Genomic DNA, 18,895 nt, shown 5'->3' with positions numbered 1-18,895 from the left:
CCCTAAGTATGTTGGCTGTATTCTGCACTTCCCCAGTTATGAGCTGACTGTATTTTTCCTTCACGCTTGGCGTTTGCTGAGCTGCTGACTGTACTGAGATGTGTCTGGCATCTGTTCACTGTTCCCCAGGATCAGCAGCAGGCCCGCCAGTCCCAGCTCGCTCAGGATGAGCGCGTTTCACGCTCGTATCTTGCCCTGGCCACAGAAACCGTGGACATGTTCCATATCCTCACCAAGCAGGTCCAGAAGCCATTCCTCAGACCTGTGAGTAGAACCTTGGGGGTATTTGTTTTGTCTGTTGGATTCCACATTCAGAGTCTATCACTTATAACTAAATAGAGTAGTTGTTGAAATCCTGGGTGTTTCAGCACCACAGTCACCGATCGGTGAGATTCTGTTACTGATTTTGTTCCCAGTTATGCTAATCGATACACACAACATTCTATCGATAGTCTGAAGTCTGCGAAAGGTCACTTCCAAGATAACTTATATCACTTTCTGCTGAGACAGCACATTGGATTATTAATGTTGAAGCTGTGACGTATTTTTGTCATCGTCGACTCCAGTATTTTATTTATAGGAAAAGTGTAGGTGACATCAATTGGAAATGAGACTATATTAAGTAGAAATAATTGATAGTGTGTAAGATCTTTGGTTCTCTTCACTGTAGGTTTGTTACACTCAGGAAACCAAAGGTTAATGAGAGCCGTAATTAGGGTTTATGATAGGGCAAAGGTAGCCAGATTGTTTGGCCATGACTTGATTGATGAGACCGGGATCCTGTTTCTGAAATCGAAACTGAGGGGCATAAATGAAGATCTCTGCTTCTCTTCAACAATCCCCCGCAACACACACACACACACACACGCACGCACGCAAACACACACACAGAGTTTAGAAGTCTTACGGTGGGGCCGGGGCCAGGATAGTGAGGAAGGCAAGAAAGGGGCCTGAGATTTGGTAGTGACTTGCCCACATGGAGACAAGTTTACAGTGGGATATAATTTTGCTACACGTCTCCTCCAGTTTCCCTGTTTACTCTCACCTCCATCATTATCACTACACCCTGTCCTACGTGCAACTCAAGAGATGAGCCCCCTCCTCTGTCCCCTTTACATTTCATGTCTCTTCATAAATAGATTTCAGTGCAAGAGCAGCAGAACATGAAGCAAAACAGTGCATCACTGAAAGCGTAAGAACACTCAACTCATTTAGATAAGGTACTTCAGACACTTGCTTCCCTTAAAGTTTGCAAATGGACTTATTTAAACTTTTTCTATAAAGGCCAGACAGTAAATAGTTTAGGCACTGTAGGCCACATGACCTCTGTTGCAGCTGCTAGCTATGCTGTTGCTGTGTTCCAATAAAACTCCATGAAGTGAGGCATCAGGCCAGATATGTCTTGCAGCTAGCAGTTTGCCAATCCCTGCTCTAAGTCATGTTTTATTTTGTGTTCAACTACTCCGATGGCAGTGCTCTTTGATTGTTCAGAAGGTCAGAAACTATAAAAATTGCTTGAGACTAAATTATCATAAAGCCTATTTTTAGTTCTAAATTTTTCATTTTTTGTAAAGGACATTATTGAAAGCTAAGTCTACTATTTTCATGTCAATTAAAATTAATGTTTTTCAAGACCTACTCTTTGATCTGAGCTCACCATACACCTGGGTCACAGTCGTCTGCCCCCCAGCCTTTGCCTGTGCCTGCTTTGATCTTTCCTTTTCCTTTGCTGCACTGTTTTCACCTTCTTTGCTGGTTAACACAAAACTCTCCCACTTCAGGAAAAAAAAAATTACCAATTATATCCTATTCTTATCCCTCCTTTACCTCACAGTTTCTTAACAATTAAATACAGGAGTACTTTTTACTTTGTGCAAAAGCAGGTCCTTTAGAAGCCAAATTTAAGTTGAATTTGTATAAATCCAGTCATGAAATTTAATGAAAACCTTGTTACTTAAAGAGAAGCTTTCACAGCTCCTTTTTTATGGCCAGTGTTTAATACTCTATAAGCCAGGTTTTCCTATTTCAGGTTTGCTTAAAGCAATGTATGCCCACCTGTAGTAGGTACTGTGTCACCTTGTGGGGTTATAGCGTATTATTTCATAATTAGTTTTTAGTTGTTTCATTTAAGTTTGTCTTGTCTCACTGGCTAGATTTAAAACTATTCAAGACATAAATTTTATCTTCTACCTCTTTTATATTTCTTCACTCTTTGCATCTGATAAATAAATAAGAATAGTGCATATTGCCTGAACTGTCAGGGACTTGAAATTTATAGAAAAATAATGCATAAAATGATGGCTGAAAGAGCATACTCCAGAAACTTTCATGACACGTGTGATGATGATGGAATTATGAATAGTTTCCCTCTTTTACCTATTAACAAATTCGAAGTGATCCTTGTTTTTATAATAAAAGCATGAATTTAATGAAAATGTTGCCTTTTTGGTATTTATAAATATTCCATCAGCATGCAACATTCTATGAAGTATTAGAATTACTGGATTAGAAACGGAGAGTAAAGAAAAGTTTGAATGGAGTGTCCTTCTTCAGCGTATGATATAGCACACATAAGGGATTCTTTGAAGATTGAGCCTGCCAATTCCTGTTCCTCCACTGAAATGGGAGTTTTGGGTCCTTCTTGCTTGTCTCAACAGCATGAATTGTCCTATTATCCTGTGATTTCCTAGGAACTTGGACCCCGATTGGCTGCGATGCTGAACTTTAATCTTCAGCAACTCTGTGGTCCTAAGTGCCGTGACCTGAAAGTGGAAAACCCTGAGAAATATGGCTTTGAACCAAAGAAGCTGTTGGACCAACTGACGGATATTTACTTGCAGCTGGACTGTGCCCGGTTCGCTAAAGCCATTGCTGACGACCAGGTTAGTGCCCAAGGGAACAGTTTCAGAGGGAGCCTGGAGTTCAGGCTCCTGAGGTGGGTGACTTGAGTTTGCTTCCCTGTGGATTTCCCGGCAGACCCTGCGCGATTACATATCCATCTGTTCTTGGATTTTCCCCACTTGAAATCAAGGAAGGTGACACTTTTCAAAACATGGTTTGAGAAGTTTTTAGTATGTAAATAGAAATAATGGCCACAGTAGCAAGGGGAACTTGTCTGGTGTAAACGGATGTGACTCAGTTGTTTTCCTTTGGGCGTAAAGAGCAGATTTGGCTCTCAGATCCGTCTCCAGTTGAGTTTGTACCCATCTTACTAAGGGCCTCACTCGACAAATCGGTTACATTTCCAGAAAGAGCCTGGTTTTCGCAGGGAATCCAAATCTTCTTCCCAAGAAGGAGATTTAATAACAGCTTCAGTGCTGCCATTATTTCTGTGGTTCCAGGTTTCAAACCGTGTACGTTATCTTTACATTCTTCCCTCCTTTATGCCTTGCGTCCCTCTGATCGTATCCATTTTGTGGTTTTCATTTCCACAGCTACCAATTTAGTCCAAGCGGCCCCTGTCCGGCCTCGATGTTTAATTTTTCAGTATCTCGTGAAGGGCTTCCCCTCCCTCCACGGTCCTGTGTCCTGCAGCATCTTCAGCGTTATAATAACTGATGTTATTAACCACACATCAAGTTTTAGCCACTTTTCATGTTTTCACTTGTAATCCTCACAGGATCCTACGATTGAGGTTTAGTTGGATTCCTTGCTTTTCAGGGAGGCACACGGAGGTTAACGAGCTGCACAGTTGATGTGAGGCAGAGGCAGGACTCCCACCTGGCAGTCTGGCCCTGAGCCCATGTTCTCAGCTTCTCTGCTCTCCACTTAAAATGCCCCCAAAGTGCCATGTCCGTTTCAGTCTCCGCATCTTTGTTCACATTATTTATCCAAGTATTAACTCACATCTCAGGGTAACCATCACTAGGCATTCCAGAAGGTTCTTTACTTATATCTCATCCAAAGGTCAAAATAGGGGAATTGTAGGTACTTTTTATTTTTCAATAACAGCTTTATTGAGACATAATTCTCATACATGGGTACTTTTGGATAAAGCAAGAGATGTGGTCTTGACAAAGCACCTGCAATGGAAAAAACCACATATGTCTAAAGCAGTTTTTCCATAAAAAGTCGCGTTAAAAGAGCAGGTTAGGTGTTTGCAGTTACTTTGGGTAGATGCTAAAATGATTCTCTAGCCTACGACTGTATGATGCCGCACATATTGAGAAATGGAAGATAAGCGGTAGCCTTAAGAGGGACAGGAAATGGCAACGCTCCCCAGGCAAGGTCAGGTCGTCTGCTTGGGCAGCAGGCTGGCTGGAGCTGGGCCTCTCCGGCCCAGCCAGAGATCGGGTGTGAGGAGTGCCCGGGGCCTCCTCTGCTTTCACTGTCAGGGACTCAGAAGGGTCGTTTAGCCTGCTCCCTCTTCTCCTGGTAGGTCTTGCTGTGGCTGCCACGTCGCAAGCGGTTATAACACGTAACATAAAGTTTGCAGTGTGCATGAGCACAGCACACCCACTGAGACGGTGCAAACCAAGTGGGTGACAAAGGAGTGTTTCCGAGTGCTTCCAGCTGCCTTTCCTTGGTGACCAACAAAACGTCCACACTGCCTGGTAATGCCTATGGACTGTGGTGGTGGCACAGGTGGTGGCCTGTGGTGGCACGTGGCTTGAGTCACAGGCAGTGGTTTCTGCACAGTGACACGTGGGTCTTCTCGAATGTCTAAATAGCCCTGTTCTTGCAGACACGTGAAGCAGGCACACAAGTGCCAGCGGCACAGTGGAGAGAAAAACACTCTTGCAGTGGTTTCTCTGCTGCCTTGTACAGTGTGGCGTTTGTCTTCATTGTTGGACACTTTCCATTTATATGGGCTGTAAGCTGATGAGGAGCCTGCCCACTGGATTGTTTCGGAAGAGGGGCTGGGGGCGCTGGGGGTGGAAGGATGGAAGACTAGAAGGCTCCAGGGAGGTGGTGGAATTTCATCTTCTCCCTTGGGAGCAGCGCTCTTGCTTCGCTCTGGTTCCGTCTGGTATGTCTTGTTTTCCTGGGAAGACAGAGGAGAAAAAAACAGCAGCCGAGCAAGGGAAGAAACTGAGAGCCTTCTCTCCTGTGCACCGAGAGCGGGCGGAAGACAGGTGCCCGGGAGAGGTGACAGAAGGCCCCAGCGCGAGGAGCCCTGAGCCTTACACTCACAGGCCTGAGGAGAGAGCCCCTCGTCAGAGAGGAAGGGCGACAGGACAGTTGTCCCTGGAGCCCAGGGGAGAGAGAGGTCTTAGCCTGACACAGTGAGCTGCACTGAGGGCCAAGTCTGCCTGTGGTTTCCGGGCAGATGGACGGCAGATCTGTTGTTCATGGAACGCTGTCTGTTCACACCATGTTCCATTAAACAACAATAGTAGTAAAGAGCCCACGTAATGGGGACTTCCTGGTGGTCCAGTGATTAAGACTTCGCCTTCCAGTGCAGGGGGTGTGGGTTCGATCCCTGGTCAGGGAGCTAAGATCCCACATGGCTCCTGGCCAAAAAACCAAAACATAAAACAGAAGCAATATTGTAACAAATTCAATAAAGACTTTTAAAAAATTTTTAAAAAAATCTTGGGATTTCCCTGGTGGTCCAGCGGTAAAGAATCCACCTTCTAATGCAGGGACCACAGGTTCAATCCCTGGTTGGGGATCCAAGATCCCACATGCCGCGGGGCAGCTAAGCTCGTGCGTCACAACAACTGAACTCGCGTGCCTCAACGAGAGAGCCCGCGTGCCACAAACTACAGAGTCCTTGCGCTCTGGAACCCGCACACCACAACTAAAGAGAAGCCCACGCACTGCAGTGAAAGATCCCGCATGCCTCAGTGAAAGATCCCGCATTCCTCAACGAAGATCCCTCATGCCGCAACTAAGACCCGACGCAACCATAAAAATTAAAAAAAAAAAAAAAAGAGCCCATATGAAATCTCACTTCTCCTATGCAGCGTTCCTTTTTTTTTTTTTAATAAATTTATTTATTTATTTATTTGGCTGTGTTGGGTCTTCATTGCTGCACGCAGGCTTTGTCTAGTTGCAGCGAGCGGGGGCTACTCTTCGTTGCAGTGCGCGGGCTTCTCATTGCGGTGGCTTCCCTTGTTGCGGAGCACGGGCTCTAGGCGCGTGGGCTTCAGTAGTTGTGGCATGTGGGCTCAGTAGTTGTGGCTCACGGGCTCTAGAGCACAGGCTGAGTAGTTGTGGCACACGGGCTTCATTGCTCCACAGCATGTAGGATCTTCCCAGACCAGGACTCAAACCCATGTCCCCTGCACTGGCAGGCGGATTCTTAACCACTGCGCCACCGGGGAAGTCCTGCAGGCTTCCTTTTTTTTTTTTTTTTTTTTTTTGAGGTGAAATTCACATAACATAAAATTAACCATGTTGAAGTGTGTAATTCAGTGGCATTTAGTACATTCACAGTATTGTACAACCATCACCTCTAATCACCCCCACAAGGAAATCCCGTACCCATTAAGCAGTCAGTGTCCCTTCGTCCTCACCCCAGCTCCTGGCAACCACTAAACTGCTTTCTGTCTTTATTTTACCTATTTTTACATTTATCTATTAGCCTATTCTGAATATTTCATGTAAATGGAATCATACAGTGTATAACCTTTTGTGTCTGGCTTCTTTCATGTAGCATGCTTTCGAGGTTCATTCATGTTATATCACGTATCTGTACCTTACTCCTTTTTACGGCTTAATGTTTCATTATATGGCTATACCATGGTTTGTTTGTTCATTCATCCATTGATGGACATTTGAATTGTTTCCACCTTTTGGCTGTTATAAATAGTATCCTGTGAACATTCATGTAAAAGTGTTTGAATACCTATTTTCAATTCTTTGGGATATACTTAGGAGTAGAATTTCTGAGTCATATGGTAATTCTATGTTTAACATTCCCACCAGCAGTGTACGAAGGTTCTAATTTCTCCACATCCTCGCCAACACTTGCTATTTTCTGTTTTGTTTTTTTATTTTTAAATAGCCACCCTAGTGGGAGTAAAGTTGTATTTCACTGTGGTTTTGATCTGCATTTCCCTAATGACAAATGCTGTTGAACATCTTTTCATGTACTTGCTGGCCATTTGTATATCTTTTTTGAAGAAATGTCTGTTCGATCCTTCATCTTTTTCTTTTTCTTTGGCCGCACCCAGCAGCTTTGTGGGATTTTAGTTCCCTGACCAGGGATTCAACCCAGACCCTCGGTAGTGAAAGCATGAGTCCTAACCACTGGACCACCAGAGAACTCCCCTTCATCCATTTTTTATCTTATTTATTTATTTTTGGCTGCATTAGGTCTTCATTGCTGCACGCGGACTTTCTTTAGTTGCGTCAAGCGGGGGCTACTTTTTGTTGCAGCGTGTGGGCTTCTCATTGCGGTGGCTTCTCTTGTTGCGGAGCACGGGCTCTAGGCTCCCGGGCTTCAGTAGTTGTGGTGCATGGGCTTATTAGTTGCTCCACGGCATGTGGGAATCTTCCTGGACTAGGGCTCAAACCTGTGTCCTCTCCATTGGCAGGTGGATTCTTTTTTTTTTTTTTTTTTTGGTACGCAGGCCTCTCACTGCTGTGGCCTCTCCTGTTGCGGAGCACGGGCTCCGGACGCGCAGGCTCAGCGGCCATGGCTCACGGGCCCAGCTGCTCCGCGGCATGCGGGATCCTCCCAGACCGGGGCATGAACCCACGTCCCCTGCATCGGCAGGCGGACTCTCAACCATTGCGCCACCAGGGAAGCCCGGCAGGTGGATTCTTAACCACTGTGCCACCAGGGCACCACTGTGCCACTGTTTGGTTCTTTATATATTCTGTGTGAGTTCTTTATATATTCTGGATACTAGACCTTTATCAGATACATGATTTGCAGATATTTTTATGTTTAATTTCTGTAGCCATTCTGTAAGGTCCTTGAGGTCAAGAACAACATCTTGGGACTCCCCTGGTGGTCCAGTAGTTAAGAATCAGCCTGGGCTTCCCTGGTGGCACAGTGGTTAAGAACCTGCCTGCCGGGCTTCCCTGGTGGCGCAGTGGTTGAGAGTCCGCCTGCCGATGCAGGGGACACGGGTTCGTGCCCCGGTCCGGGAAGATCCCACATGCCGCGGAGTGGCTGGGCCCATGAGCCATGGCCGCTGAGCCTGCGCGTCTGGAGCCTGTGCTCCGCAATGGGAGAGGCCACAACAGTGAGAGGCCCACGTACTGCAAAAAAAAAAAAAAAAGAATCTGCCTGCCAATGCAGGGGACATGGGTTCAAGCCCTGGGCTGGGAAGATCCCACATGCCGCGGAGCAACTAAGCCCAGGCGCCACAACTACTGAGCCCGCATTCTAGAGCCCACAAGCCGCAACTACTGAGCCCGTGTGCTCTAGAGCTCGCACACTGCAACTGCTGAGCCCACGCGCCACAACTACTGAAGCCCGTGCGCTCTGGGCCCCATGTGCTGCAACTACTGAAGCCCGCGCGCCTGGAGCCCGTGCTCCACAACGAGAGTAGCCACCACAATAAGTCCGTGCGCTACAACAAAGCATAGCCCCCACTTGCCGCAACTAGAGAAAGCCCGCACACAACAACCAAGACCCAGCACAGCCAAAAAAAACCCACAACATCTTTGCTTCCTCTCTGACACCATCCACACTGAACTTGAAGCAGCAGCTCAGTAATCTGTATTTGGTCGATTCATTGGCACCACTGCTCTTTGAAACTGAGTGCCATGTCCTCTTATCATAAGTACCCTTTGATTTCTTATTTCTGTTTTTTTGGCTGTGCTGGGTCTTGATTGCTACTCACAGACTTTCTCTAGTTGCGGCGAGCGGGGGCTACTCTTTGTTGCGGTGTGCAGGTTTCTCATTGCGGTGGCTTCTCTTGTTGCGGAGCATGGGCTCTAGGCACGCGGGCTTCAGCAGTTGTGGCTCGTGGGCTCAGTAGTTGTGGCACACGGGCTTAGTTGCTCCGCAGCATGTGGGATCTTCCCGGACCAGGGCTCGAACCCATGTCCCTTGCATTGGCAGGCGGATTCTTAACCACTGCCCCACCAGGGAAGTCCCTACCCTTTGATTTCTGATAATGCTCACTCCACTGCTCTATCTTAGAAGTTGACTTAACAGCAGGCAGAAGTCAGTTGGTTAAAAACTCAATCATCTTTTGAGAAATAGAGTGGGTGATATTTTCGAGAATAGTAAATGGGCTAAGAATGACTACTTGTTTACACAGAGAAGTTCAAGGTGAATCGTCTCAGTAGTGTGGATAGCAGCACCCACCCTGTGCGTTTTTGCCCTTCCAACATCTCACCATAACCCTTTGGCCATTTATCCCCTGTGCCTCTTCCCAAAGGGACGGGGACTGTAGCTTACCTGGCTCATAATAAGTAGACACCAAATCAAGTATCTGTTGACCTAATGTAGTAATTTAGTTTCAGAAAACTATAACCGAGGCTCTCTGAACTTTTCAAATTATTTTAAAGGATTATTGCCAGGCCCAAGTGCCCTGCTGGCTTTTTGTCCTCTCCTCTCTTTTCCCCTGAGTTGCATGGATTAAATAAGGGGCGTGGCTGTGTGTGGAGAGAGAAAGCGAGCATGTGCACTTATTTAGAAACTGAAGTTAAAAAAGAACCGAAGAAAGACTGAGGACTTTCATTCCAGCCTTCTAAGGGAACACAAGTATTGAGATGAGTTCATCCCATGATGTTCATGTGAATCCTCGTTTAGAAATCACAGGTCACAGATTATGGTCCTGTCATTCAGAGTTTCAGATTTAGTCATTCCCCTCCTCCATTTGCATCACTGTCACTAAAGTGACAAGCATTCAGTGATTTTGCCGTAAATGCAAAATACGATATACTTTGATATTTTGAAATGGCAGTGATTTATATAAATTAGGCACCTGTGGGGTAGGTGTTACTACCCCCATTTTACACCTGAGGAAACTGGGGCTCAGGAGAGTTAGAGCTTTCTCTAAGACCACACAGCAGGTAGATGGTAAAGCCAGGATTGAAACCCAGGCTTGCCTGGGTCTTTGGTGGGCGCTTGCTGTGTAGACCAGCCCTCCCACTCTCACAGGCATAAACCCTGTCTGCTCCCGTCAGCAGAGCCCCTGACATTTAACAGCGTTGAACTGAGAGATCTTAAATAAGGATTGACAGGGAATGGGAGAACGCGCTTGTTGATTATGAACTATATTGGGTTGTTTTCACCATGTTTACCTTTAGGGAAAAGAACTGAAATTTCCACCTCCTCTCATAGGCTGCTAGGGCTCAGTGCCTGGCAAGGACTGAAGTAGACTTTCAGTCCTTCTCTTTTTAATATTTAAATTTTAAGAGAAATGGATGTTTGCTATAAAAGTAATTAAAACTTTTTAAAATTCCCCTCATTTGCCTCAATCCTGAAGCCCTTTCCAGAGGCCTTGTACAGTTTGGTGCGTATTAGCCCAGTCTTTATGTATTTATAACCATGTCAAAGTATTTATGTATGTACATTAGAATTTTAGGGCTTTTTTAGAAAACAGATGATGCTTTGGGTATTTTCTGCAGCTTGCTTTTTTCCACTTAAAATATATTTACGTCTCACGGTGTCTTTCCTCATTTTCAGAGATCCTACAGCAAAGAATTGTTTGAAGAAGTTATTTTGAAGATGCGGAAGGCAGGGATCAAATCCACAATAGCGATAGAGAAGTTTAAACTTCTGGCTGAGAAGGTGGAGGAGATCGTGGCCAAGAACGCGCGTGCAGAAATCGACTACAGTGACGCCCCAGACGAGTTCAGAGGCGAGTGGGCCCGCTTTTTTCACGTGGAATTCTTTGATTTGAGTTAACTTGAAACATGTAACATTAGAAGAGGACATTCTGTGCTCTCGTTACTTTTTTTTTTTTAATTTAATTTATTTTATTTTTGGCTGCCTTGGGTCTTCGTTGCTGTGCGTGGGCTTTCTCTAGTTACGGCGAGCGGGGGCTACTCTTCGTTGTGGCGCGTGGGCTTCTCACTGCAGTGGCTTCTCTTGTTGCGGAGCACGGGCTCTAGGTGCGTGGGCTTCAGTAGTTGTGGCACGTGGGCTCAGTAGTTGTGGCTCGCGGGCTCTAGAGCACAGGCTCAGTGGTTATGGCGCAAGGGCTTAGTTGCTCCGCGGCATGTGGGATCTTCCCGGACCAGGGCTCAAACCCGTGTCCCCTGCATTGGCAGGCAGATTCTTAACCACTGCACCGCCAGGGAAGCCCCCTCTCATTGCTTTTTGAGACACTGGTCAGAAATTGAAATTCTGTTTATCTACCTTTAGTTCATATTATAAATTACAAGAGAAAAAAGTCCTCAGCCTGATTTCAAACCAGATAACAACCCTGAAGATTCTAAGGTCAATCTTGCCTTTACAAGTGGGGACTCATGTTTTCAAAGAATTCTGAGTAGTCCTAAGAGGAAAGGTTGATTCTAGCCTGCCATCTTCGCCATACAGCTCGGGAGGGCCTGTCTGTCCTGCTGTCTTTTTTGTCTGTTCTTTCCTCCCAGCAGTAGCTGACAAAAGGGTGCTTCCCCTCTACAAAAGGTGAAGTGTATGCCTTTATCTAATGCTGATTTCCTCCTAAACTTGGGGGCCTGGTAGGGGCCGTTTGGTTGCTGTTTCCTATGGTTATATTTTTCACTGATAGGAGGGACTCTGTTTTCTTTTTCAGTTTTAGACTCTATTGTTAGATCAGAGTTTGCTTTGCTCTGTCTCTGTAGACCCTCTGATGGACACCCTGATGACTGACCCCGTGCGGCTGCCCTCTGGCACCATCATGGACCGCTCCATCATCCTGCGGCACTTGCTGAACTCCCCCACGGACCCCTTCAACCGACAGACGCTGACAGAGAGCATGCTGGAGCCAGGTAGAGCAGGGCATGGCTCGAACTGCAGTGCCTGCACCTGTACTGAGCAGTGAGGCCAAAATCGTGTATCAGAGAGTAGTCAAAAGGGGGAAATTTAACAAATCCAGACACTACATGGTTTCTGACACTTAATGGACAAGACATAAAACATTCTTTGCTCTTTTTCACTACAGAATTCCAGTTCTTACTTTTCATGTCCTATTTCTTCTTCAGCCTTCAGTTCAGTGAGGGAATGAATTGCCTTTTCTTCCCTTTTATACAGAACTACAAGCATCATCTCTCAGGAAGAGCCCTCCCATCTGGGGTATTAATTCTTTCCTTTCTTTTCTCAGTGCCAGAACTGAAAGAACAGATTCATGCCTGGATGAGAGAGAAACAGAACAATGATCATTAAACCATCCCCCTTGCCCACCCTCTGCGAGAAACAGCCAAGGCCGGCGAGGCAGGCAGGAGCAGCATCGGTGGTGCAAATGCTGTTCACATGTTGGAGGCCAGAAGTGGCAAAATACACCAAGAGCCTACCCAGAGCGACCAAACAGTGGAGACCGGAAAGGACATGAATAAGAAGAGTAGCCCAATTCCTGTACATATATTTAAGTGACAGACGTGGTCAAAAGCTTGAGGGATACGTTTTATGATTGCTTGTGTAATAGAGCACGTCCTTCATATGTCACAATTTGGGGCTTTTGCTACGGAAGTCTTTTAGTGATTGATGACGAATGGGTCTGGGCAGCATCCCCTTCATCCTTTTTTTTTTTTTTTTTTTTTTTTCCTAAATCCAGTATCCGTTGGTTTTGATTGTGATTAGAGAACCTTGGACATTTTGCTGCTAAGACTCTTCCCCCCGCCGGCCCCATCCTGATCCTACTTGCACTGCTGTGGATTTTTTTTAAGAGAAGCAAAAACAAAAATAAACTCTTTTCCCTGGCCCTCCAAACATTTATTCTGTGAGATAACTGTGCCTGCAACAAAGTGTTAATCCTGGGATCGTATTTTTATATCATATTCACATATTTGTTTTTTTAATTGGTGTTAGATGACATGATTAATAAAAAAGGCAAGATATTTTCAGAATTTGAATTTCAGTTTTTTTTTTTTATTATTTTGAAATGTCCCTTAAAATTTTTTTTTATTCTAAACAAAATGAAGAGAATCCTGTTGCTCTGGTCCTTGTAGTGAGTCCACGATTAGGAATCTGAGGAACAGCTGCAGCAAAGGAAGCATTTAAGTGTATCAGGATTTCGCGTCTTACGGTTTGGGGGGGGGGGTTGGGTTATTTTTAATGCTATGTGACAGTTGGAAACCTTTATAGTTATCCTGCGAGGGTAAATAAATTCCTCAACCCTTGAGTCTGTGAGTTCAAGGCAGGGGTCGTTTGTATGATGTGTCCTGTGGGGCTTGGCCTTACCAAAGCAAAAAAGGGGTGCAAGAAATGTGGAAGTACATCTGCTTGTAAAAACACACACAAAGAAAACATACACACACACACACACACACACACACACACACACACACACACACACACACACACACACACACACACACACACACACACACACACACACACACACACACACACACACACGATTTTTTGTATTACTGCTCCCTACTTAACCATACTCGGATTCTTGAATCTCCTTTGGGGTAAAAAAGAATTTGAAACCATAAAGTGTTTTGAAGAAATTAAGTCTACAAAAGCATACTTTCTTTTTCTTTTCCTTTCTTTCCCGCTCCACAGACAATGTCCTCTGTTCAGTTCCTGACGCAAACTACAATAAATGGTGATACACATTCAGAAGGAATCTTCTTTGAGTCTCTTCTTTTTGTGGAAAACAAAGGGGTGGGTGAAGACCAAGAGCCAGATGTGTTGGCATGTGGTACATGATCTTTCCTGGAGCCAATTAGGAGTTGCTGTTCTTAAAATAAAACTTTCCTATTGTGTCAGTCTTGATGCTCCAGTTGGTTCTTGTGTCACTGTTTGCTTGTTCAAGGGGGTTGAGCTTTGTCATGTTCAGTCTCTTCAGTTCTCAGGTGGTTACCCTATTGCAAATATATTTTCCCTGACCTTGAAAATTTTTGCTCAAGTTCAGCCCATCTCATGAACATTATCTTAGGTACTGCAGTTGATGAAACCTACCAGCTCATGTAATAAGAGCAAGCGTTTCTGCAGCATTTACTGTGTGCCAACCTATGCCAAGGCCTTTACATGTACGATTTCGTTCTCTAAGATGGGACAATCATCTTTGTTTTTTTTCCAGCAGGTCAGGGTGTGGGATGTGGAGAGGTTAGGTCACTTGCTCAAGGTCACCTGGCCAATTAGTGGAAGAGCAGGTGTCCAGACTCCAGAGTCCATGCCCTCAGCCACTACTCTTGAGCACGTTTGGACTAAATCAACTTTTTCCTTTTTCCAAAAAATATAATGTATTCCTGTTAACAACAATTTTAGACAATATAGGTAAAAGAAAGCCAAAGTCACCTGTAATCCCACTGTGCAGATAATTGTTAATTTATTTTTTACCAAGTTTATATGCATTTATGCCTATACAGTTAATGATGTTTATTGGCTTCTATTGCCAGTTTTGTTTCTCCATGTCATGCATGTGTATTGTTTCTCTCCTCTCTATCCAGAAGATAAACTCTGCAGAGGTTTATCAGGTTCAGGCACAGGTTCTGTCGTGTTATTTGCATGCCTCACTCTTTCCCCATGAATGTAATAAGATGCTGCTTTACCCCTTCAGATGTACTCATCATTTTGAAAATTCAGAATTCGGAGGTTTGAAGGACCTTCTGCCGGCTAGGGCATTCCTACTTGTACTGTCTCTAGGGGGAAGATGTTTGCTATTTCTATTTTTAGAGTCTAAGGCTTGCTATTGTATAGAAACTTGTGACTGCCTTCATTCTGTGAATTATGGATATTAAAGTAAGTTCCAAAATATTTTAAAAGTAGGCCTTGGCTACAAGGAAGATGGCCAAACAGGAAGGAGGATCTGAGAATCAGAAGAGCAGAAGAGAAATGATCCTGAAGAGAAGGATCATTAAAATAGCTTCTTAGTCGTCTTGTGACTCACTATTGTGTGGGTTTTTAAACGGAGTTGATAAGAATATCTTTTAAAAAAATAGCCGAGCACGTTATTTTGTTCACATTTTGTAACCTTTGGGTTTGGTACATAAAATAGTGAATTTCACAGTGTTGTGTTGAGGTGCTAAGGGGAGATAAATAGGCCCTATCTGAGTAGGTAACTTTTTTTTTTTTTTTTTTTTTTTTGCGGTACGCGAGCCTCTCACTGTGTGGCCTCTCCCGTTGAGGAGCACAGGCTCCGGACGCGCAGGCTCAGCGGCCATGGCTCACGGGCCCAGCCGCTCCGCGGCATGTGGGATCCTCCCAGACCAGGGTACAAACCCATGTCCCCTGCATTGGCAGGCGGACTCTCAACCACTGCGCCACCAGGGAAGCCCCCAAGGTAACTTTGATTGAAGGAAACATCCATAGTATGAGCTTGATGTTTGGATCAGCTGGCATTGGGCTGAGGAAATCACCCTTGGTTGATAAATGTGCATTTTATGAGCATTTTCTATGTACAAGCCACTCTCATATATGAATTTGTTATCTCCTCAACAGTTGTGTGAAGGGGACAGGGAAGTGGCATATGAATCTAGGCCATCTGGGCTTCAGGCTGTGATCCCTTCACCACTCCTGCTGTGTGGCAGTTCAGTGGTCCCTCAGTATCTGCAGGAGGTTGGTTCCAGGACCCCAAGAAATATCAAAATCTGCAGATGCTCGAGTTCCTTATATAAAATGGTGTAGTGTTTGCTTATAACCTTCCCATGTACTTTAAATCATCTCTAGATTACTTATAATATCTAATGCAGTGTAAATAGTTGTAAATACAATGTAAATAGTTGATAGCGGGCGACGAATTCAAGTTTTGCCTTTCTGGAACTTTCTGGAGTCTTCAAACCGTGGCTGGTTTAATCTGGATGTGGAACCCGCATATACAGAGGGCCAACTATATTCCAGAATGGTCCAAGTTCATAATGGCAAAGGAGATATGGAGAAGCAGCATAGCATTCCAGAAGGCACTTTGGCCTTGGGGTCAACTCTAGACTCAACCCTCATTTTATTTTTTAAAGTTTTTTATACAGCAGGTTCTTATTATCTGTTTCATACATATTAGTATATATATGTCAATCCCAATTCATCCCACCACCATCACCATTCCCCCCCGCTTTTCCCCCTTGGTGTCCATACATTTGTTCTCTATATCCGTGTCTCTGTTTCTGCCTTGCAAACTGGTTCATCTGTACCATTTTTCTAGATTCCACATATATGCGTTGATATACGATACTTGTTTTTCTCTTTCTGACTTACTTCACTCTGTATGACCGTCTCTAGGTCCATCCACGTCTCTGCAAATGACCCAATTTCGTTCCTTTTTATGGCTGAGTAATATTCCATTGTCTATATGTACCACATCTTCTTTATCCATTCATCTGTCAATGGGCATTTAGGTTGCATGACCTGGCTATTGTAAATAGTGCTGCAATGAACATAGGGGTGCATGTGTCTTTTTGAATTACGGTTTTCTCAGGGTGTATGCCCAGTAGTGGGATTGCTGTATCATATGGTAATTCTAGTTTTAGTTTTTTAAGGAACCTCCATAATGTTCTCCATTCAACTCTCATTTTAAATGGTTAAATAACTTCAGTCTCACAGCTTTCAATATCAGACACTCACTGTTGACCCCCAAATTTGTATCTCCAGCCCATACCTCCCTCCTGTACTGCAGACACTGGACACCTCAAATGTCTAAAAGACCCTTGGAATTCACATATCTAAATCAAGTTCCTTATATTTCACCCCAAACCTGATCCTCTTAGTCTCCCCATCACAGTAAATGTCAACTCTGTCCTTCCAGTTTTGTCACTCAGTTCAAAACTTTGGGGTCATCCTTTACTCCTGTTTTACCCTTTTCCTATTCAGTCTGCCCACAAATTTCTCAGCTCTGCCTATAAAATAGACCCAGAATTCAACTGCTTCTCACCAGGTCCACTGCTGTTATTGGTCTGAGTCATCATTAGAGGTGTTCTAGATTATTTCAACAGCATCATGACTGGTCTCCCTGTTCGTCCCTCGTCCTTTCTCAAAACAGCAGCTGAAACAGTCTTGTTAAAACTTAACTAAGGTTATGTCACTTCTCTGCTCAAAACCCTCCAGTGGCTTCCTAATCCCCTCAGAATAAAAGAAGCCCTTACACTGGCCTAGAAGGCAGTACCCACCCACCACATTATCTCTTTGACCTCATATCCTGTAACCTCCCCTAACTCCAACCATTAAGCCACCCTGGGCTCATGGTCCTCCTTAAACTGTAGGCACGCTCTTCACCCCTCCTAGGTCCCTGGTACTTGTGGCTCCCTCTACAAGGAATCTTCTTCCCACAGAGAAATACATAGATCACTCACTCCCTTATTTGCTTGAGGTCTTTACTCAAAAATCAGGAACTTCCCTGGCAGTCTAGTGGTTAAGACTCCAAGCTTCCCCTGCAGGGGACAAAGGTTCAATCCTTTGTCGGGGAACTAAGATCCCACATGCCGCACGGTGTGGCCAAAAACAAACAAACAAAAAATTCACCTTTTCGAGCCCTTCCTTGTTCACTCTTTTTATTTATTTATTTTTTATGAATTTATTTATTTTTGGCTGCGTTGGGTTTTTGTTGCTGCGCGCGGGCTTTCTCTAGTTGTGGCGAGTGGGGGCTACTCTTCATTGCGGTGCGCAGGCTTCTCATTGCAGTGGCATCTCGTTGCAGAGCACGGGCTCCAGGCGCACGGGCCTCAGCAGCTGTGGCATGCGGGCTCATTAGTTGTGGCTTGCGGGCTCCAGAGCGCAGGCTCAGTAGTTGTGGCACATGGGCTTAGTTGCTCCACAGCATGTGTGATCTTCCCGGACCAGGGCTTGAGTTTGTGTCCCCTGCATTGGCAGGCAGATTCTTAACCACTGCGCCACCAGGGAAGTCCCTGTTCACTCTTTTTTAAAACTGCAATTCATTCACCCACTTTTGCTATGCTTTGCTAGTCCCTTTCTTTGCATTTTCTCCTTAGCATTCTAAGAGATAGCATCATTGTCTAACAGTCTATATATACTATTTTCTTGATTACAATCTGTTTCTCCCCACTAGAATGTATGCCCCATGAGGGCAGAGATTTTAGTCTGTTATGTATCCCCAGCACCTAGAAGAGTGCCTAGCACAGAGTAAATGCTCAGTATGTTTGTTGAATGAATGATCTCTTCATATATTTGTTTGTCATTCCAGTTGCGTCAGTTATCTATCACTGCATAACAAAATACCCCCAAATTTAGTGGCTTGATACAATAACAGTGATTTTATCTCCCACAATTCTGGAGGTCCCAAGAGCAAGCACCCGCAAAGACCAGACAGAAGCTGTGTTGCCTTTTACAACTCAGGTTTGGAAGTAACATAGGGGCCCTTCTGCCTTAGTCACGAGCCCACCTGGATTTAAGGGGAAAGAACAAACAGCCCAACCTCATGATGGGAAGACATTAACGTCACACTGTAAGAAGAGCATCTGGGATGGGAGATGTTGTTCTGGCCATCCTGCAAAATAAGATCTGCCATATTCCCTCTCTAGTAACAATTTACACTCTTCCTAGTACATCCCTTCCTCTAAGACTCCCAAATTTCATCCCATTATGACATCATCTTGAAGTCCATTGTCTCGTCCTTCAAAGCACGCCTAGGTATAGATGAGCCTCCTCAGATCTGATTCTTTGGGTACCATCGAGTGCTATTCTTCTGGACCCAAAGATATGTGAACTAAAGATAAAAGTTATCTCCACACATGGAGAGCATATAATGATGGGCCAGGCGTAGAAAAACCATTATAGACGCTCCTGTTCAAAAAGTTGGCAACTGGGAACACGCATGAGTCACTGGTCCATAGTAATTCGGAAATCCAGTTAGGCGTGTGTTGCCAGTTCCTTGTTCGGGGATCAATCCTACAGCCTGTGAATTGTTCACAAAGGCTCTCACTTCCATCTTCTGGACTCTTGGTTTCTGCCTCTGAATCTTTT

The 18,895-nt window shown here is 44.8% G+C and overlaps 1 protein-coding gene across 1 annotated transcript in view; it reads left to right on the top strand.

Moving 5' to 3' along the window:
* Nucleotides 1-13,610, top strand: part of UBE4B (ubiquitination factor E4B) — a 111,298-nt gene extending 97,688 nt beyond the window's left edge. The window contains exons 25-29 of the mRNA XM_082679355.1: nt 130-264; nt 2,691-2,882; nt 10,541-10,715; nt 11,662-11,808; nt 12,141-13,610. Of these exons, the coding sequence (XP_082535481.1) occupies nt 130-264; nt 2,691-2,882; nt 10,541-10,715; nt 11,662-11,808; nt 12,141-12,202 (711 nt within the window). The 3' untranslated portion in view covers nt 12,203-13,610. The remainder of the gene's footprint in view (nt 1-129; nt 265-2,690; nt 2,883-10,540; nt 10,716-11,661; nt 11,809-12,140) is intronic.
* Nucleotides 13,611-18,895: the final 5,285 nt, after the last annotated feature.

Source organism: Grampus griseus (assembly GCF_964374135.1).
Source record: "Grampus griseus genome assembly, chromosome: 1".
NCBI classification, from domain to species: domain Eukaryota; kingdom Metazoa; phylum Chordata; class Mammalia; order Artiodactyla; family Delphinidae; genus Grampus; species Grampus griseus.
The sequence above is the reverse complement of the archived record's forward strand: the minus strand, read 5'-3'. Positions and strand labels throughout refer to the sequence as shown.